The sequence below is a fragment of the Phascolarctos cinereus genome, unplaced genomic scaffold (genome assembly GCF_003287225.1).
Source record: "Phascolarctos cinereus isolate Bilbo 61053 unplaced genomic scaffold, phaCin_HiC Scaffold_2;HRSCAF=192, whole genome shotgun sequence".
Classification (NCBI taxonomy): Eukaryota; Metazoa; Chordata; class Mammalia; order Diprotodontia; family Phascolarctidae; genus Phascolarctos; species Phascolarctos cinereus.
The window spans coordinates 115,022,804-115,045,167 of record NW_027555625.1 but is presented as its reverse complement, the minus strand read 5'-3'; the positions used below and the strand labels follow the sequence as shown (position 1 = coordinate 115,045,167).

At 39.1% G+C, this 22,364-nt stretch overlaps 1 protein-coding gene and 1 pseudogene across 1 annotated transcript in view; one reads left to right on the top strand and one right to left on the bottom strand.

The window, feature by feature from the left end:
• ACTR2 (actin related protein 2) overlaps positions 1-22,364 on the bottom strand; it is a 64,002-nt gene that overhangs the window by 8,030 nt on the left and 33,608 nt on the right. Inside the window, exons 5-8 of the mRNA XM_020985425.2 lie at positions 13,442-13,578; positions 10,193-10,342; positions 6,254-6,399; positions 3,602-3,734 (exon numbers count right to left, since the gene is read on the bottom strand). Coding sequence (XP_020841084.1) covers positions 3,602-3,734; positions 6,254-6,399; positions 10,193-10,342; positions 13,442-13,578 — 566 coding nt within the window. The remainder of the gene's footprint in view (positions 1-3,601; positions 3,735-6,253; positions 6,400-10,192; positions 10,343-13,441; positions 13,579-22,364) is intronic.
• Positions 19,288-21,878, top strand: LOC110207531 (Y-box-binding protein 1 pseudogene; annotated as a pseudogene).

Sequence of the window (22,364 nt, the reverse complement as noted above, 5' to 3'; positions counted from 1 at the left end):
TAACATTTAATTCAAAGATAACAGTCAATATATACAGCGAGACTACTTCAAAAATAACTGGGTTTCTAGAATATACAGCTTAACCTAAGAAGTCTTCTAAGATTGTATCTTCAATTAATTTTGGGGGGGGGGGCGGGGATGAGACAATTGGGGTTAAGTGACTTGCCCAGGGTCATACAGCTAGTGAGTGTTATGTGTCTAAGCTCACATTTGAACTCAGGTCTTCCTGTTCAATTAATTTTTTTCAAGACAATAAATCAATAAGCATTTATTAAGTATCAGCCCAGCACTATACTAGGGGCTATGAAAGATACAAAAATGCAACAGCATGGTCAGAAGGAGCACTGGGTTTGCAGTCAGAGGACCTGGGCTCAAATCCTGATTCTGTGATTTTCGGTATGTATGGGCAAGTCTCTCTGGGCCTCAGTTTCCTCATCTGTAAAATAAAGGAGTTGGAAAAGATGGCCTCAAAGGTTCCTTTTCCTTCTGTCTAGTTGGGGAAAGAAAAATTATCAAATAACTGGACAACAAATAATATATAATGAAGTACTACATAGTGCAGTAGAGACTATGACACAGGAATGATTTCACAGCCATATCCTATTGCCTTTTCTTAGATCTCATGCTTTTTAACCTCTCTGTGATGCTGAACATAGCGGCCCAATCCCCACTTCTAGAAGTCTTGCTTCCTGGGTTTCTAGGCAGTCAGCAATCATGCACGATATTGGCTCTCTCTTCATGTCTCTTTAACTATTCCAATATCTCTGGTTTCCCCTGTTCTCCCTAGCCTTTTAAGTGCAGGCACATTCTGAGAGTGTGGCCTCATCTTTTCTTTACATCAGGGTTCTTGAATTTTTTATGTCGTGGACCCCTCTGGAAGTCTGATGAAACCTATAGACCCCTTCTCAGAATGCTGTTGTTGTTTTTAATGTAAAACGACTACATAGGATGCCAATTACATTGAGATATACTTACAAACATATTTTAAAAACAAGCTCATGGACCCTTGGTTAAGAACCCCTACCCTATACTCTCGCTTGGTGATCTTAAACATATTTTCTCCTATGACCTATGACCTAGGAATCTTTACTCAGAACTGCAAAGAACCTTAGAAATAATTTTTATAGATGAGGGAACTGAGACCCAAAGTAATCTGCCCAATGTCAGCTAGGTGGTGCAGTGGACACAGTGCTGGGCCTGGAGTCAGGAAGACCTGAGTTCAAATCCAGCCTCAGGTACTTATTAGCTGGGTGATCCTGGGTAAGTCACTTCACCTCTATGCACATCAATTTCCTCAACTGGAAAATGAGGATAACAGAAGCACTTACTTCCTCGGGTTCTTGTGGGGATCAAATGTAATAACACCTGTAAAACACTTACATCATTTCTGACATACTGCAGGTACTTAATGACTGCTTGTGCCCTTCCCTCATTTAAACGTTAAATGTCTGACATGTGTAAGGTGCTATCCTAGGCAGTGAAGAAAGATAGAGATAAAATACATCTCTTGTTCTCATTTCTGACATACCGCAGGTACTTAATGACTGCTTGTGCCCTTCCCTCATTTAAACGTTAAATGTCTGACATGTGTAAGGTGCTATCCTAGGCAGTGAAGAAAGATAGAGATAAAATACATCTCTTGTCCTCAGAGACAACTTGGGGGCAGCTACATGGAGCAGTGGATAGAACACCAGCCCTGGAGTCAGGAGGACCCAGGTTCAAATGCGGCCTCAGATACTTGACACGTCCTAGCTGTGTGACCCTGGGCAAGTTATTCAACCCTGTTTGCCCTGTAAAAAAAGACAACTTCTAATCCAACAGGAAAAAAAATGCAAATAACTAAGGTACAAAATAGACAAAAGTAAATAAGAGAGATATAAGCACAATGTTTTAAAAGTAGAGAAGAAAATGTTGAATTCTGACCAAGGGAGAAATTAGAGAAGACTGGCTAGTATTTAAAGTGGGCCTTGAAAAATGGACAGAACATTAACAAACAGGATGGGCAGGAGAACAGAGAGTAAAGAAAAATAAGAACAAAATTACAGGCAGATGTTGAAAGTGCTGGAGGAAATCATGTAGTCCAGTTGGGCTGGAACACAGAGTACATGAAGGGGACTGGATAAAAGTCACAAAGCCACACCAGATCAGACTGTAGATAGAGTAAAATGCCAGGCTCAGGAATTTGGTTTTTATTCAGTAGACAATGAGGGATCAAAAAAGGTAGTTTTCCCCAAGGGAATTATACAATCAGAGTCGTTAGAAACTATGAGAGCTATGATGGATTCTATGTGGATAAGACTAGAGGCCAGAAAACTGGTGGTAAAGTTACTGTAACTAATAGTTTGGGGTAAGAATTAATGAAGGCCTCACTTAGAGTCGTATCAGTGGGAAGGGTAAGAAGGCAATGGATGTGAGCAATACTATGAAAAGAAATTCCACAGGACTTTACAATTAATTGGGTATAGGGAACAAGAGAGAGAGAAGAGTCAAATGTGACTAAGGATTTTCAAGCCTGTTAATTGGGAGGAGGATAATGTCATCAACTGGGGGGAAGGGAGAAGAGGAGGGAGAGAAGGGAAAGAAGGGAAAGGAAATAAGCATTTATATAGCACTTACTAAGTGTCAGGCACTGTACTATGCACTTTTTACCAATACAATCTCATTTGATCCTCACAACAAGGTGCTATTAGGTAGTATGCCCCATTTTACAGTGCAGGAAACTGAGACAAAGACAAGTTAAATGACTTGTCCAGGGTCATACAGCTAATAAGCATCTGAGGCCACATTTGAACTCAGGTCCTCCTGACTCCAGACCCTGCAATCTATCCAGTGTCTGTCACCTAGCTGCCTCAAAAATTCATAGGTCAACAGAGGGTTTTTTGGAACTGAGCTGATTTCAGGATATGCAAGTTTAAATGGGGGGGGAGGGGAGGTGTGGGGGTAATCAATGAGAAGAAGAGATCAAATAGTCAGAAATGGAGGGGGGAGGAAATGAATATACAAACTTTTTTTTTTTGGCTAGGCAATGGGGTTAAGTGACTTGCCCAGAGTCACAGAGCTAGTAAGTGTTACGTGTCTGAGGCCAGATTTGAACTCAGGTTCTCCTGACTCCAAAGCTGGAGCTCTATCCACTATGCCACCTAACTGCCCCGAAATACACAAACTTTTAACACTAATATTATAACAAAGGTCTTAAGGACAGTAAAGAAATCTTGTTTATTCTACCCCTACCCCGCTACCAATGTCTAACCCAGTACATATAGTGGGTGATCAATAATTAAGAGAAGCACAGCACAGAAAGAAATATTTAGTCATTTCAGCTGAGAATTGGTTATGAATAAAAAAACCAGAAAAGATCATTGTCAGAGTCACCAGGTGATTTTAGCACATTCCTTGAAGTCTACCTGAAAGGTTTGGTCCTGTCTGGTCACTCCTAGGTTGGAAGATGCAACAAAGAAGTCACTCCACTCTCCAAGATGTACTATTGACCATATCACCGAAAGGCTGAGCTCTTAGCTCCCTCTAGTGGTTGTCAGGATTCCTAATTACTTCCTAGAATTCAAAAACTACAGTAGCCTCAGCTGTGTTGCTCACTACTTACCGAAAGTTTTTCCACATCTCCCTTTAAAACTCGTTCTAGGTAAAGTTGTTTAAGTTCACGTTCCAAGCGAGATGGCAGCCCAGGGTACATGGTAGATCCTCCAGAAAGCACAATGTGCTTATAAAATTCAGATCTAGAGAGAAGATAAATTAAGTAATAGACTTAAGAGTTCGAAAAGACAAGAGGAAATCATCCATTCCTCCAACCCCCTCATTTTATAGATAGAGGGTGGGGGTTGGAGTGGGAGAAGGAAGAGGAACAGAGAAGTAAAATCATTTATCCAAAGTGTGATCCAAGTGGGACTAAAACTCTGGTTTCTTGTCACCAGTTCAGTGCTCTCTTCAGTGCTGCCAAAAATGCATTAGTTTTGGATTAGAGGACTGCAGTGACTGATGTATCTGGTATTCTCAGGCAGAGTATCACGGAACTTTAAGCTGGGGATCATCTATTCACATCCCCTCCCCTCCTTTGATAGAAATGAAAACTGAGGCCTTGAGAGGTCAAAAGACTTGTCTGAGAACACACAGGTAAACTTAATTAGGTAAACTTATAAATCACAATTTAGAGCTGGAAGGGCCTTCAGAGGTCATTATCTGATCCCATCCTTTCACAGCTGAAGAAATTAAAGGGAAGTGCTTCGCCCACAGGTCAGAGAGAAAGTCACCAACAAGGGCTAGAACCTGCACAGGGGTCTTCTGATTCCAAAGCCAGTGCCCATTCTCCTGTACATTCTACTGACGACGAAATCGATGCATTCAGTTTAACATCTGTAAAGAGCTCTGGGTGGTACCCACCCAGCAGTCTCCCATCCTTGCCTGCCCTGGACCCGGACAACATCGTCAACCCCATTCTTGCAGGGACATGCAGGTCAGGAGTGTTACTGGTAGGAGTATGGGAGCTATGCCACCATATCCATGGGAAAGAGGTGGATTTTCATCCTGTGTCTGCCCCAATTAACAGGTGGCAGAGCTGAAATTCAAATCCAGGTTCCAGCTCAGTGCCCAGAACACAGTAAGTGCTTCATAAATACTTACAGATCCAAGCTCTTTCCACGGCGGCTATCATGCAGCCTTGACCTGAATTATTCTTGGTGCACTTTTAATGTGATTTCATCTAGATAATCCTGCAAAGCCTTTATTTTCCATGAATACTGCATGGAAAAACACCACTAGTTACAGACCTTAACAGACACTGATTGGTGCTGCTAGTGCACAACAAGCCTCTCAGTTATGTTATGGGGCCAAAATTATGAACTCTAGTAAGTGGTATGTTACTCTGTGTACTGGTAAGAGTGGATATTTTGCATCGGGAGCTATGAGGATTACATGTATATGTGTATATATGCAGAAGTAGTATATATACATATATACTACACACACACACACACACACACACACACACACACACACACACACACACACACACACATATATACACATACACACATGACTACTGAGTATTTAGGTGTTTTTCTATGTGTGATGAAAGTGATATTGCTCTCAAATGTAAAACTCCTTTGGGTAAAGAATTATGCTTTACATACTAAACATGCTTAAAAATACAAAAAACCAAATAGGTAAACAATAGGAGGCAACATGGTATAGTGGAAAGAGGACTGGCTCTGGTATCAGAGGAGCTGGGTTCAAAGCCTCCCTGACACTTACTACCATGTAAGACCCCAGACAAATCACAACCTTCTTGGGCCTCAATTTCTTATAAAATAAAGAGTTGGAAATTTTAGAGGAGCAATGATGACATATGCAACCCACTTCCTGACAGAGGAGTCAGATGGACTCAAAATAGAAAATAAGACATACGTTTTCAGACATGGCCATTGTGGGGATTTATTTTCCTTAATTGAGCACACCTGTGAGTTTTGGGTATCTTTTTTTCAAAGAGTGAGGTGTGGGGAGGGGCAGATGTAAGCTAGGGATAGAGTTACAAGAGAAAGAGTCACAGAAGCATTTAAAAAAACACACACAGAAAAGGTCAAAAAGAATCACAGACAATGAGCAGGATAATTTTGAAAGCAACATGTTGAATTTAGTCTACGCTAAAAAGGAAAAGCAAGCTCTACAAAACAGATTCACAATTCGACATGGAAATATGTGTTTGGTGTGTTCAGTTCAGAATGTTTTTAAAAAGCAGGGGTTGGATGAGAAGGCCTCTGAAGGCCCTTCCACCCCTACTAGGATCCTACAAACAAAAATGAGCCATGTGGAGTTTAACACAGCATTATATCCACTATGAGATAAAAATGTCCCTACCAAAAGTATTGACCGTAATTAGACAGTGTCAGTTAGAGGGACATCTGACAGTCTTCTACTTGGTTTGCTGTTTGCCAAGACCCAGCCTAAAATAAACGTTCTGTTTTAATATATACTCATTATTACCCCCTGCTCCACAGTTACTTTACCAAAAATGACTCATTGTGCATATCCCTTAAATTATGGTCAACTAATCTATGCTTTAAAAAGTGGCTTCCAACCCACCGTAACGGGTCTATTTTTATGCCTGAAATTCACTGACACCCTTCAGAAATTACTTTCCTGTACTTAAAAACACTAACCCTTGCCAATTGACAGCTCAGCCACTATTTACAATATACCATTTCTGAAAGCTTACACGAAAGCACGAATCATCCTAACCCACCTGGTGTCAATATCAGCAGCCTGGATTGTGTTAAAAAGCAATTCAGCAACACCCACTCCTTCCACATTGATCAAATGAGGTTGAAATAAAGCTTCAGGTGCTTCAAACCTCTCTCCGCCAACTTTGATAATCCGGCCATCTGGGAGCTAAAGATGGGTACAAGTACATATTTAGTAACAATTTATGACCATACTGGCCAAAAAAGCATACAACTAGAAAAGAGGCAGTGTGTTTTAGCAGAAAAAACAATGTACAAGTTCAAGTACAGGCTCTACCACTTAACACCTGAATGACTGGGCAAGTCATACAAATCTCTATAAGCTTTTCCCCTCATTTATAAAATGCAAGTCAATTAATAAGCACTCATTAAGCTCTTACTACGGGTCAGGAGATGTGCACCGAGGATGCAAACACAAAAATGAAACAGTTCCTGCCCTCAAAGAGCTTTTACTCTACTGGGGGGGGGGGATAAAGCCTATTCACAGATAGAAGTATATATATACATGCATTAACAACTGGAGGAAATCAAAACAATTCTTTTAAAAGAGGTGGCACTTGATCTAAGCCTTGAAGGAAGTTTTGGTCTCCCAAAAGGTGGCGAGGTGTGAAAGTATCTGATGTACGGGAGGGCAGCGTGTGTAAAGGCATAACTAAGCTAATCTGGCTTGAGTGTAGAGTGTAGTGTATGGGAGTGCAGTATGTGTAAAGGCATAACTAAACTAATCTGGCTTGAGTTTAGAGCGCAAGATGGGGAGTGTTATGTAGTCAACATGGAAAGATATGCTGAAGCCAGATTGTAAAGGTTTTAAGTGACAACAAAAGAGTGTGTATTTTCTCCAAAAGGCAAAGGAGAGATGCTGGTAATGACCTCAACAGAGATGTGGAGGTTGAAGAAAAGAAAAGTATGGGTTTAGGGGGAGAAGATAATGAGTTCCAATTCTATTTTGAATAGGGTGAGTTATGGATACGTATGGAACCTCCAGGTCCAGATGTCTAACAGCACGGTACAGTGAGCAGGGTACGAGAGCACTGACTGGAGCTTGATCAGACCTAGGTTCAAATCCTACCTCTGATGCTTACTATCTGTGTTACCCTGAACTAGTCACTTCATTGCCCTAGGTCTCAGTTTTCATCTATAAAACGGGAACTGGACTAGATGATATCTAAGATCTTCTCAAGCTCAAGCACTGATTCTAAGACTCAGGCCTGGAGCTCAGCACAGAGAGTGGGAAGGATCTGGGGTCTATCTGCATAGTGATGTCCGTGAATAAATACATTCTCAGAATACTGTTCTACATATCTAAAGAGAGCATACATAAACTTGGATAAAAAATGGATTTTTACTCTGTAGACAAGGTAATGGAGGCAAAGGGTTTATTACTTACAAAAAGTTAGATAACTTCAGTTAGTTTCGATAACTGAAGTTAGATAATAGTTATGGCTAAGCTAAGTGCTCAGCAACAGCAGAACATCCTTTTCTTTCACACTACTAGACTTTTTCTAACCCATTATACTATTTTACCTACTTGCTATACTTTACAACTTTTTATATAAGCTGACAATGTTCATAAGTTTTGCTTTAAACGTTAACATTAAATTAAAATTTTCCAGAAAAGTTGAGAAAATGCAGTTCATTCCTCTCTTTGTTGAGCTGAGGGACTCTTATTCTGTCTAGGTCAAGTACTATCAGCTAGTCAGAGCTCATATAGAGAAACGCAAACACTGTCACAGTTAATATGCTTGTTTTCATTGCACTTCTTTTCTTCCCAAAAGGGGACAGCTTGTCAGGTGGAAATATATTTGGAAGTGAATATCACATAAAAAAAAAAGGTTGCCATTTAAGATATAAAATTTTAAAACCTTTAATATAAGCTTAAAAAATTTAGTGTTATATCAACTTTTTTAGGTATATGATTTTGTAAAGCAAATACTTGGGTCATACCAAGTTTATACTTATTTAAATGTGCAATGCTGAAAGGAAACTGCCTCTCCTATACTACCACTACACTGTTCAGCAGACTAAATTACAAGCCAAATATGTGCACTGGTATGTTGGCATTTGATGTATTTCTTCATGAGATCCTAAAATTAATTATGGTATTTAATCACAGTTGCTTTAAAATTTTTAACATATTAATTATATTTAGCACCTCCTCAATTGATTCTGTTATATAATTAGTTCCCATGATAGAAATAACTCATCTAAAACTACTGCATCTGTTGGCTACAATAATCAAATTTTATTCAGTATCTAACAATCAGTTCTGCTATAACACTTGTTTTAAAAACACAAATTTGTTTCAATGAGGGAAAAATCTGAGCATAAAATAAATTTTGAGTTTGTTTAGGATTCTGTCAGAAAGACTGAGAATACAGAAAACCGTACCAATTCACAATAACTCACAAACTGCAATCCTTCTGATGCTCATTTCCACAAGCAAACGTATGGTATTTTCCAAAGCAAAATGGTGTATTTACTGTTTATCCTCTGGTGCAAGAGGAGCTACATGCTCAAGCACAAACATATAGCCCTTTTGTCAAGGTAAGCAGTGCCACTATTTATTGTAATACCTACACATTTCTTAAGCACTTAATGTTTTAAATTGTGCTAGTGATTTATTAGGTTCCTATCTTTTTTGAGTGTTATCTCCCTAACTCCACTTCCCTCAGAAAGCCTGTGGCTTTTATTGTACAATTTTATATAGCACAGTGATTTTTAGGAACACATTTCATGTTATAGTAGAACTGACTGCACTGTCTACTTCTGAGTTGTGAAATGTTAAATTCTAAAAATAAAAATTACACTACAATACATTTTATCCTCAAATATCTCAAGTGAGTTAACAGAAAAATTTGCTTTTAACAGATCAAGTGACCTGAGGAAAAAATATTCAACATGAGGAGGTCTTGGCTGTATACAACATCTCAAACGTTATGAAACATTTTGTTCTTCTCTTTGATGTAGCCATATTACCACTGTTTCCAGTTCCCTTATTGTTAGGGTTCAATTACCTCTCTTCTATTTTCCTCCAGTACCAATCATGAAGGAAAGTAAAAGATTAGGAATCTAGAAATGGGTTCTTTTTGGTTTTTTTGTCAAGTGAGGCAATTGGGGTTAAGTGATTTGCCCAGGGTCTCACAGATAGGAAGTATTATGTGTCTAAGGCTGGATTTTGAACTCGGGTCCTCCTGATTCCAGGGCCGGTGCTCTATCCACTGCGCCACCTAACTGCCCCAGGAATCTAGAAATGTTTTTAAACACATCTTTGGTAAGAGCTGCAGAAGGACCTCAATAAATGTGATTTTACTAAAAAAAAAAAATTCTTTTATAAAGTTAAGAAAACAAAAGACATCTTATCCAGATAAACTTAAAGGCTAAATGTTGTTCCTTATGTCAACAACTAAAGTCTTGTAAAAAGTTACCTGGGTTACAGGGAAAGAAATGTTATCCAGTATATTAATTTTATTTATTGGATAGGATTTATGAATATCTCATTAATTAAACACTGATTCAAAGAAGAGAATGCCACCTATTGAATTATCAAAGCAAACTTTCATATACCCAGATTCTGGGGAAGATGAAGGACAGGTAGAACAGGGTAGAACAAATGCATACAGAATTTTCAGCTTTGGTCTATGCTGTACGGTAATATAAAATAATTAGTATCATAAAACCTTAAGAAATGGAAAGAAATTTCAGATACAACTCACTCCAACCCTCCAAACGATTATTTATAGTTCTTAACACAAGAACAAAAATGTTTGGTTTGAAGCAGGAAATGACTTCTGTAAAGCAATTACACTCCACTATATTAAATGACCTGCAATCTTATCCATGTGTGTACTATTTTCTTCCGACTATGCAGACTGAAACTCAGTCATGAAGAAAAAACACTGATTTTATCTTGCAATTTCTGAAATTAGACACATCATACTCACCGTGTAAGATTCAACTAATACTGTGGTTTCTAGGGCCAGTTTCTGCTCCTGTTCGATATTGTACCCCACATAGCACAGTTTTTCTTTAATCATGCGAACAGTTTCAAAATCAGCAGAATGGTTGAAGGCATATCCTCGAAGCAGAAGCAGCTGATGTGAAAACAAGGGAGGATGAACACTGCCATTTTTATTTTTAGATCTTAAATTCTGCACAATAGTTAACATTTACACAGTACTTTAAGGTTTACAAAGTGCTTTATTTGTATTTTTATTTGATCCTCACAATCATTCAATGAGGGAGACACCATTATTTATCCTCCTTTTACAGATGAGTAAAAGTCAGACACAAAAAGGTTCAGTGGCTCACTCAGTAACAATTTAAATCCAGGGTTCTTCTGATTTCAAATCCAGTGTTTTTTGCTTTGCTGCCTCATATACACCTGATTTATTAAATACTAGCAACTCCTTCCCTTTCACCTTTCTTTATCTATACTCACTTTGTCTATACTTTCAATGTCTATATGCCATGTCTATACTCACTTCTCAATCCCCCTTCAATCTGACTTTGCTCTCCATCACTCAACTCAAACCTCTCTCTTATGGAATTTGTCCACGAAATAAAAAAGGAAGAAATTCTGTGAAAACCATTTGATCAAAGATACGGATTTGAAAGACATGCATTCACAGAAATATATTAAGTTATATTTATTAAAGGGGTTATCTCATCATTAGACAGCAGGTCTTCAGATAATCAACTCATCCAAACCCAAGACTCATTAAGGAGTCTATACTGCAAGGCATGGAGGAATTGTGATCTTAATGAGTAGAAAAAATTACCCCAACACAATGAAATTTACACCTTTGAATATTAAAAATATGAAAAGGATACAATGTGGTTTTTTCTCTTACTTGATATTCTTATATTAAACAAAAATTTACATGTGAGAAATGTTCTGTGTCACCACCCCATCTGCTATGAAAATCCTCCAAAGATCCCCACTACCCATGATTAGCAAGCACTGGGTAGTAGAGTGAACCACCAATTTGCATTTACATACTATTTTAATGTTTAAAAAGGACTTTTCTTCACCACAATGCTATAAAATAGGAAATACAAGTATCACAATCCCTATTAAACAGGGATTCAATAGTCAGTGGTACATAGGAAGGATTAGAAGGGAAGATCAAACATACTCAATCAGGCCAACCAAGATGTATGTAGTAAATTCTAGCTCAAAGATTAAGGGATGGCTACTTAAGCCAACAATCAACTATGGAAGACTGACTTGGTAGCCTTTATGTTCAGCCTTTTTCTGCACATGCTAGTAGTGAACAAAGTTTCTGATTTGGAAGATTTCCATCTATCTTATGTCTTCAATCAATCTTTGCCAACTCCTCTTCAGCACTGTTCCACTGATCATCTCACCCCCTCCATCTCAGCCTCAATTTCTCCTAACCAAAAATTAACCACCACCTCCCCAAGTAACCCTTCCCTCGACTCTCATACTCACTTCTCAACCTTTTACAGCCCAACTTCTAGCATGACTTGTATACACTCAGTGTACAACCCATGTTACATACTCATGCATACTACTGATGCTCCATCTCCTCCAATATGGCTTTCTTCTCTATCACTACAATGAAACTCCTCTCTTCAAGGTCAATGAAAATTTCCAGTGGCTTCTTCTCCATCTTCAGCCCTCTCTGCTGCATGTGACATTGTTTTCTTCCTCCTTCCCTCCCCCCACTTCAATACTATCTGTCCCCTTCCGTGTTATTGCACTTTTGGTTGCCCTACCCTAACATCTCAGGGCCTTTTCCTTGTTTCCTTTCCTTCTCCTAACCACTAAAGTGGAGATTTTAATCAAGATTGTCCTCAGCCCTCTTATTCTTTCATACTCTTTTGCTTGGCAATCTCATTCATTGCTATCATGTCAATTATCACCATTATTCAGGTATACTTCCAAAATCTGTATCCTGACCTCTACCATCTGCTCTCGTTTTACATGTCCAACTGTTTTCTAGGTACCTGCCCCCCCCTTTAATACCTTAAACTCAATATACCCAAAATTGAATTCATTAATTTTTTCCAAAACGTATACTTTCACCTAACTTCCCCACTTGCCATTTTCTTTTCCCTCTCACTCACCTCTCCACTGTCCTCCTCCCTACAACAGGCAGCTACAGCCTAATTCTGCCTCTGAAATCTATTACATCCCATCCTGTGCTTTCCATTCCTACTTCTACCAACCTAGTTGAAGCCATCATCATCTCTTCTCTGAGCCTATTAGGTCATACTTATATAACTTCATAAAAACCATTAGTCCAAGTATTATCCCCATTTTAACAAATGTCGAAAGAGGCTCTGAGATTAAGTGACTTTCCCTAGGTCACAAAGAATTAATCAGAATACATCAGAGACTTAAACTTGGGTATTGATTCCAAATTCCATATGCATTTACCATTGGTACCCCCGAATGTTCTCTATCTGATCCTTAACATATTTCCCACCATATACCTTGGGTCACAAAACTCTCATACTGAAAAAAATCTTTAGTAGTTTATCATTACCTACTGATTAAAACACAAACTTCTTAGTCTAGCATTCAATGCCTCTCATTATCTGGAGTTAACCTATCTTTCTAGTCACATTTCATAGGACTTCCCTTTGCATAGACTTTACACAGCAGCTGAACTAGACAACTCTACCCTTCCCCTGCCTTTTTTTTTGCCTCATTTGACCCTCTCTGTCTTCTGGCTTTTAGGATGCCAACTCCCATACGTGGTTAAGTTCTCTTCTTCCAAGGCCCAGTTCAATTCAATAAAGAAAGGATATTATTTTTATCAGTTGTTGAAAAAACTACAGGAATCCTAAAAAGTTATAAATTTAATGGGTGAAAGACAGCAAAAACATCCTTAAATATATTCAAGTGATTTGTAACAGGAAAAAGGATTAAATAGAGTAGAACTTAAATAATTAGGCCCTGAATCCTAAAAAAATTCACTGGGAACACCTGGATTACATAAACCCCATTCACTTGTTTTAAAAATTGTTGGGGGAAATGTTACTGGGAGGCTAATTTATAAAGAAGGGTTCTTTCCATTATGTCTTCTGTAGATTGAAGTTGAGAGATTTTTTTTTTATATTCCCTAGAATTAGAAGATTAGTTCTAAGGTAAATCTAACATAGTGCAATGTCATGAAGACAAACCAGAAAATGTTTAATATGACTTTTCCCCTGCAGCTTACCTTGATAAGGTACCTGGTAATATCCCTCCCAGCAATATCCAGTCTTCTGGTAAGGTGAGGAAGAGAAAAGCCTTCATATACTGGACATATATGAGTTACACCATCACCAGAGTCCACAACAACACCCGTCAATAAACCTAGGCAAGAGAAATAGCATATGAAATAAAAGGAAAAAACAGAAAAGTTGTAGCCAGCAAATTTTTAAATATTAGTAAAGAATGTTAAAAAAAAAAAAGGAAGAAGAATATCATCCAGGACTTCTATCAGCTGGGAAGCTATAGAAACAAACACCTCTCATGTCTACAACACAAAACTACTACACAACTGAAGTACAGATTTTCTTTTGGACTGTCCTGGCAAAGAGGTTAAAATTGTATTTGACAGCCTGGACTAAATGGAAAAATAAAATCATTCGCTAAAATTTAAAATGGAGAAAAAGCAGAAAGCTTCAAAAATCCATGAAAAGAATAGTAATTATAGCTAGTGTACATTACTTTAGAGTTTGCAAAGGACTCTACTGTACTTATATTATCTATTTGATAATCACAACTATCTTGTGAGGTAGATACTATAGTTAATTCCACTTTACAGAAGAGGAAACTGAAGGTCAAGAGATGTTAAGTAATTTGCCTAAGGTCACATAGCTAAGTAGATATCTAAGGCACGATTCAAACTAAGTTCTTCCTGACTCCTAGTCTAGAATGCTAGACACCATGCCACCACTGGACGATCATTTCTTGTGTTTTTTGTTTTTGTTTTGTTTTTTGACAATTATTTCAAGAAATAAATTTGAAAATTATGATAGGGGCAGTTCTGAATAATAATGAGACTAATGGAAACTATGAGAAAACCTAAACCTCGAATGTCCCAAGCACTGAGACTGCCGACTATCCTCTATTACTTGACCATCTATACTCCACTGGCCCCCCTAATGCCACATTGTCCTGGTTCTCATCTTAATTTTCTGACTGGTCTTTCTTTTGCCTCTTCTTTCTCCCTCATAATATAGGCATTCATTTCTTAAGGCCCCATTCTTGGCCCTTTCATCTTCTCTATGTTCTCCCTTGCTGATCTCATTTATTCCCAAGGTTTAAACAACAGTAGATTTGAAATCACCCCCAAATTCAGGTGCCTCCTCTACCTGCTTACTTTCTGTGTCATCTTCTACCAGTCACCCCTCCCCCTTCCTCTCCCCCTGCCACAACCTGGGCATCTGGACTAGATGAACAGCAAGGTCCTTTCCAGCACCAAATTTCACAATTGCAATTTCCACTTGAATGTCACTCCCTCCATACAATTCATTTCGAGCTTGATAGCTCTAAAATCAGAACTTACCCTTCTAGATAAATCCTGAACTTACCTTTTCTATATAAATACTGCCTCTCCTTCCTGAGTATTCTCTCAGTAACCCAAACTTGTAACTTGAGTGACCTTTGACTGCCTTTTCTTTTGATTTTAGGCTGAACTATCTCACATCCAAACCCTCTTTTCCATTTCTACTGTATCACCACCCAATGAAGGTCTTTATTTTGCCCCTCTACCAGCAATCCCAATCCAAAGTCTCCTCCCACCAAGACCACCCTACATATCACTGCCAGATTGGTCCCTCAGTAAAACAAAAACAGACTTGCTGGACTAGCAACTATGAGGTTGCAAGGAAAGCATTTTGTAAACTTTACAGTGCTAGATAAAATCAAGTAGTATTTGCCTACTACAACTCATCAAATACATCAAATACATTAGGCATTTAATGTTTATTAAACAAACACCTAGAACAGTCCTTATAAGCAAAATAAAAATCTTGAGTTCAATCAATTTTTAGTAATTAAAATTCTACCTCACATTCCCTAGACATCTGGTGAGATTAATAGAAGAAAAAAAGATTTTACTGGTTACTGTGAAAATAAGTCTCAGTCTTTTTTGCATAATCATTGATTTAAAACTCTCAAATATTTAAAAATATAATACTGCTGTGAGAGAACAGCATTTTTATTATAAAAGATTTCCTGGTGATAATGAGACCACATGAAGTGATAAAAACTAATGAATTTGGGTCAAGAACTACTGTAATTAACCAGAACTATATTTATTATCCTTCACTTAAAAAAAAAAAAGTCTTGGGGGCAGCTAGGTGGCGCAGCGGATAGAGCACTGGCCCTGAAGTCAGGAGGACCTGAGTTCAAATCCAGCCTCAGACCAAACACTTGACACTTACTAGCTGTGTGACCCTGGGCAAGTCACTTAACTCTAATTGCCTTTAAAAAAAAAAAAAGAATCTGACGTAACTAAAATGACTAAGTAACACTACTACCAACAATAAAAAAAGTCTTCAAAGTGTTACAAATTATTGTTATACGTTTTGGAGACAATACCTATTATCACTAGATAATGTCTAGGAAAGGGCAGCTAGGTGCCATAGCGGATAGAGCTCTGGACCTGAAAGTCAGGAAGACTTCTCTTCCTTAGTTCAAATGTGGCCTTGGACACTTCCTAGCTGTGTGACCTTGGGCAAGTCACTTAACCCTGCCTGCCTCAGTTTTCTCATATATAAAATGCGCTGGAGAAGGAAATGGCAAACCACTACAGTATCTTTGCCAAGAAAACCCCAAACTGGGTTACAAAGAGTTGGACATGACTGAAACAACTCAACAATAACAAAAATGTTTGGGAAGCAAGAGCGTAAATTAGCAAATTCATGTTCTTTTCATATTCCATTATAAAATGGTAATAATAATTCATCAGCTTCAGTAAAAGTCTAGATTACAGTAGCAACTATATGAAGTTAAGTCATCCTAAAGCCTTCCTGTGAAATTTTAAAAGATCTTCATGCTTATATGAATAAGTACTAAAAAAGGCAAGATATTGTAAAACAAATTATTAGCCTTAAAATAAAAGTATAAACAAGACTAAGAGATTTTAAAATGGTTTTTCAAAAAAATTGATATTTGATCCTTACTTGCCTTGTAGATACACGCTAATTTTAAATAAAACACCTTTAGGGAACCATTTAGATTTATGTATTTTAAACAGCTTGTATAATTATTTCTCGGGGGGGGAGGCAATCAGGGTTAAGTGACTTAGCCCAGGGTCACACAGCTAGTGTCAAGTGTCTGATGTTGGATTTGAATTCAGGTCCTCTTGACTCCAGGACCAGTCTCTGGTATCCACTGCGCCACCCAGCCACCCCGGCTGTGTAATTGTAATGACCAAAGTTTGGTCCAAAGGAAAAAGTGAGAAAAGGCACCTCCTTCATCTTGTTGGAGAGGTAACACTACATGAGAATAGAATGTTTCGTAGGTTGTCAGATACAGGCAATGGGTTGATTAGCTGGTCTGGCTAAACTTTTTAAGCTTTAAAAAAATTTTAAAATAGATGGTTTGCTAAAAGTAGGGGCTAGGGGAGAAGTCATATCAACATTTATAAAGGGCTTACTATGTGTCAGGCACTATGCCAAGCGCTAGGGATACAAAAACAGGCAAAAAACAGTACCTGCTCACAGGGAGGTAACAGTCTAATAGGGGAGACAACATGCAAATGACGATGTACTGCTAAGATAGATACTGAATAAACTGGAGGGTAATTTCAGAGGGAAGGCATGTAGATCAAGAGAGACTGGGAAAAGCTTCTTGCAGACGGTGAAACTATAGCTTAGATTGGAAGGAAAAGAGGTGAACTGGGAGAGCCAATGAAAACATTCAGAGTCAGAGATAGCGTCAAGTTCAAGGGACAGCAAGGATTCCAGTATTACTGGATCACACAGTAAGTTATAAGAGAGAAGACTAAAATGTAAAAAGGCTGAAAACATAGGAAGCAACCAGGTTATGAAGGGCTATAAAAGCTAAACAGAGGATGTTATGTTTTATGCTGGGGCTGATAGAGAGACACTAATGGGGAGCTTACTGAAGACAGAGGAACAGCAACAGAGTCAAATCTATGTGTCAGGAAGATTAACCGGAAAGCAGAGAAAAGGATGGACTGGAATAAGAAGAGACTGGAGGCAGGAAGATCAATAAGAAAACTCTTACAGTAGGCATGAGGTGATGAGGGCCAGTCTGGCAGCAATGTCAGAGGAGAGAAGAGGGCATAGAGAAGAGATGCTGCAAAGGCAGAAATAACATGAGTTGACAACTGATAAGATATTGGGGGGGCAGGGGAGGAGAAGAGAGGAAAAGCTGAAAGATGACACCTTGGCTGTCAGCCTGGGAGGAGGGTGGTAGTACCCTTGACAGTAATAAGGAAGTTAAGAAGCAAGAAGGGTTTGGGGGGAAAAGATGAGTTCAGTTTTGGACATGCTGAATTTAAGATGTCTGTGGGACATCCAGTTCTACAGGCAGTTGGAGACCTAAGACTGAAAGATCCAAAGAGAGGGTAGACATGTACAAATACATCAGGAGAATCAGCTACACAGAGATGATAGTTAAATCCAGGGGAGCTGATGTGATCACCAAGATAAAAAGTAGAGAGGGAAGGGCCCAGGACAGAGCTGTGGGTGATACCCACTGTGAGATGGAGATGGATGGGGAACCAGCAAGGGAAACTGAGAAGGTGTAGTCTTACAAGTAGGAGAAGAAACAGGGAAAGAGCAGTGCCAGAAAAGCCTAGAGAGAAGTTTCAAAGAAAAGAGGGTAATAATGTAAAAAGTACAAGAGGTCAAGAAGGATGAGGATAAAGAAAAGGCCATAAGATTTGGCAATTAAGAGATCATTACTAACTCTGTAGAGAACAGTTTCAGCTGATTCAAAGTAGGAAGCCAGACTATAGAGTTAAGAACTAAGTGAGAGGAAAAGAAATGGAGGCATCTACCATAGACAGCCTTCTCAAATAGTTTGACTACAAAAGGAAGGAGAGATATAGGATATATATAGCTAGTGGGGATAGATGAATCAAATGAGGGTTTTTTGAGAATAGGGAGACATAAGCATGTCTGTAGCCAGTACACAGGAAGTAAGTGGCTGAAAATTATTGAGAAGGAATAGAAACAGAGACAGCAATCTGCTTCAGAAGACAATATGGGGGGAAAAAACCTTGTGCATATAACGGGTTTTACCTTTGCAAGAAAGGCAACCTCTTTATGTTAAACAGGGATAATGGGGAGATAGCTGTAGACATCATCTCAACGACATGAGATAAAGAACAAGCAGGAAGAGGGAGCTCTGTGAATGGCCTCAGTTTTTTCAGTGAAATAAGAGAGAAGGTTCACAGATGAGAGGGTAGAGCAAGGGGGAGCCACGGGAGATTTGAGGAGGGATGAAAAGTTTTGGACAAAACAGTTGTAATGAGTTGGATAATGAATTGATTAGTGACCAATGAAAAAGGATTGCCTTGCCATAAGACAAGGGGGCAAGGGACTCAAGATAAGAGGACAATGTAGAGCTTAACTGCTTCACCAAGGGAATGGAAGAGAATATAACTAATCCAAGAATGACAGCCTAGGAAAGGACTGAGAAGTGGCAGGGTTAGGGGTCATGGAGGGGACAATAACAGGGCCTGACGTTTCAGAGTTCACGAACACAGACGTGGAACATTTTTGAGTGATGGCAAGATCAAAGATATGATCATGTGCATGTGGCTGTATTGGGATTGAGAAGTGGGTATAGGAAACAAGTAAGCTGAGGAACTGAGAGGTTAGGGTATATCAATATGTATGCTGAAGTCCCTTAGTATAAGGACAAGAATTTGGGAAGAAAGGAAGACTGTGAACCAGTCAGTGAATTTATTGAGGGAGGAAGGAGTATACTAGAGGTCATTAGACAGCAGCCACCAGAATCCTGATAAATAGGGACTGAATGAGCCTCAGAGGAAGACAGGTTACTAAATGATGGTAGTAGAGGGAGGGCACCCCCACTATGACCAGTGAGTAAAAGTATAACCAGTTCTGGAAAGGGTGGCCAAAGAATCTGTGTCACTAGGAAGAAGCCAGGTCTCAGCAAATACAAGAAGACAAAGGAACAAAAGAAAAGAAAAGGAAAAGGATTAAAAAGTTTGTTACCAATGGGATGGGCATTTCAGAAAGCACAGCAGAAGGTTTGAGTAGCTTCTGCATAGGACAATGGGGAAGGGGGAAGGGGCGGGAAGTGATTGAGAATAGGAATATTAGGCGGATAGAGAATGGGATTTAAATAATAACAACTGGGGTTTCAGAATCATAGGAATAGAGTGGGTATGACAGATGACAGGGTGAAAGTATGTTGATCAATGGGGCAGCTAGGTGGTGCAGTGGATAGAGCTCCAGCCTTGAAGTCAGGAGGACCTGAGTTCAAATCCAGCCTCAGCCACGTAACACTAATGGTGTGACTCCAGGCAGGTCATGTAACCCCAATTGCCTCACCCCCCCCCAAAATCAAACACCAAAACTTGGATTTCAATTGGCTTTCTTCAAACACTAGTAGCTGAAAATTGTCTTTAATCTGAAATAAATAAATCAAAACTTAATTTCCAGTTAGCATAGAAATGCCCTGAATATATTTATGTGCCAACTGCAGGGGCAGTTTTTAATAGGAGAAGCAATGCAAGCTTTCAAATACTGATGCTGTCCCAGTTTCCTATTTTATGCTCTATGAAAGTAAGCATCATTATAAAAATCATCATTTCTCCTTTTAATCATAACCCTATTATTAAATTCAATTCAAATATTTATTGAGTTCCTACTATATGCAAGATATTATACTGGATGCTGGAGACAAAAACAAAAAATAATAGGAAAAGACAAGTATACAAGTAACCATACTACCAGGCAAAATGAATTAAGTGGGAAGGAGGTGCTATCAAAAAGCATTAACTACTATTAAGTACTTACTATGGGTCAAGCACTGTATCAAGATCAAGGATTCAAAGCAAGGCAAGAACACTCCCTGTGTTCAAAGAGCTCACAATAGGAGAAACATTCAAGTAATTGTTCATATGAGATATATACATAACAGGGCAGCTAGGTGGCGCGATAGAGCACTGGCCCTACAGTCAGGAAAACCTGAGTTCAAATCTGACTGCAGACACTTGACACTTCCTAGCTGTGCGACCCTGGGCAAGTCATTTAACCCCACTGCCTAACCAAGAAAAAAAAAAGATATATACATCAAAAATGGAAGGTAATCTCAGATGGAAGGCACTAGTGGGAGGTGGGGGGAGACACCAAGAGTGGGAAGAAGGAGACATGAAGAAAGACTTCCTACATGAGGTGGGATTTAAACTGAGTCTTCAAGGAAGCCAGGAGGCAGAAGTGAAGAGAGCACTCTAAACATGGGGACTGTCAACAAAAAAGCATGGAGTCAGGAGACAGGGTATTCTGTGAACTAATAGCAAGGAGGGCAATGTTGATAGACTATAGAGTATGTAGAGAGAAGTAAAGTGTAAGAAGACTGAAAAGAGATTTTCTATTTGATCTTAGAAGCAACAGAAGCCTCTGGAGTTTATTTCTTAGGAGGGTAACACGATCAGAACTTTGCTTCTTAGGAAAATCACTTTGGAATTCAACTGGTAGTGGATGTGGGAGTGGAGAAAGGAAGCCAGAGAGCCCTGAGAGCAGCCCACAGATGTAGACACCAGAGGCCTAGTCACCATCACACCTGCTGCTGCAGCAAACCCCAGTCACCATCACTGCAATAATGAGCAGCCCCCATCACTGGAAGCAAGGGAGGTCCTGGCAACCTCCTATCAGCAGTGCCCACTGTCAGGGACAAGAAAGTCACTGCAATGAAGGTTTGGGAACAATAAAATGGTTCAATGTAAGAAATGGCCATGGTTCTATCAAAAGGAATGACACCAAGAAAGATATATTCGTACACCAGATTGCCATAAAGAATAATAATACCAGGAAGTATCTTCACAGTGTAGAACATGGACAGACTGTGGAGTTGGAATGCTGAAGGAGAAAGGGTGTGGAGGAACACTGGTGGTGTTCCAGTGCAAGGCAATAAATATGCAGCCAACCATAAGCATTATAGGTATTATCCATGTTGTAGGGGTCTCCCAAGGAACTACCAGCAGGATACCAGAACAGTGACTGTGTGGAGATGAATGAGGGACCAGGGAGTGCTCCAGAAGACCAGCTCCGAGAACATGCAGACACCCTACAGGCATCAACCACAGTACTCCAACTGTGCTGTGTAGGAAGAAGCGATGGAGGGTGCTGACAATCAGAATGCAGGAGAAAAAGGCAGACCAGTGAGACAGAATATATATTGCAGCTGTAGATCACAATTCTACAGGGGCCCTCCTCCTCAAAGACAGCCTAGAGAGGAAAGTAATAAAGAAGACAAAGAGAATCACGGAGATATGATCCAGGGTCAGCAGCCAACTCAACATCAGTACCACTATAACTCCAATTACCAGCACAGATTCCCAGAGAACCCTAAACCACAAGATGACAGAGACAAAAGCAGCCAAACCACCAGCCTTGTATATATCCACTCCAGCATCTGAGAAGGGTGACGAGGAGTAAATGCCAGCTTACAATCTCTACCATCACCTGGTTCAGGCATTATACAAGGAGAAAGAAAATCATATTCTAGCAATAAGAAATAAAAGATCTGGAATGGATGACCTAAGTGCTTGCTTTTTGCTGTTGACCAGATAACTAGAACTCCCTGAATTATCTATGTAGCACAGGGTTTTTATTATTTTTACCTAAAGAGGTTTATTTTTGGGAATGTCAAACATTTTTTAAAAACTTAAATTTTCTCAATATACCTTTAAGGGTTTTAAAATTATTTCATATGTGGTCAAGTTGAGATTTTTAAGAATCTCATTTTTGATTTTGTATAAAAGTACACCTAATTTAAAAAAAAATCCAAGCACTTCTTAATAAACATCTTTAAATTAAAAAAAATCACTTTGGCAGCTGAATGGAGGAAGAATTGGAGTATGGAGAAACCTGAGGGAGAGCAATCAGATTTATAATTGTAATCCATTGTATTACTTTGTAAGA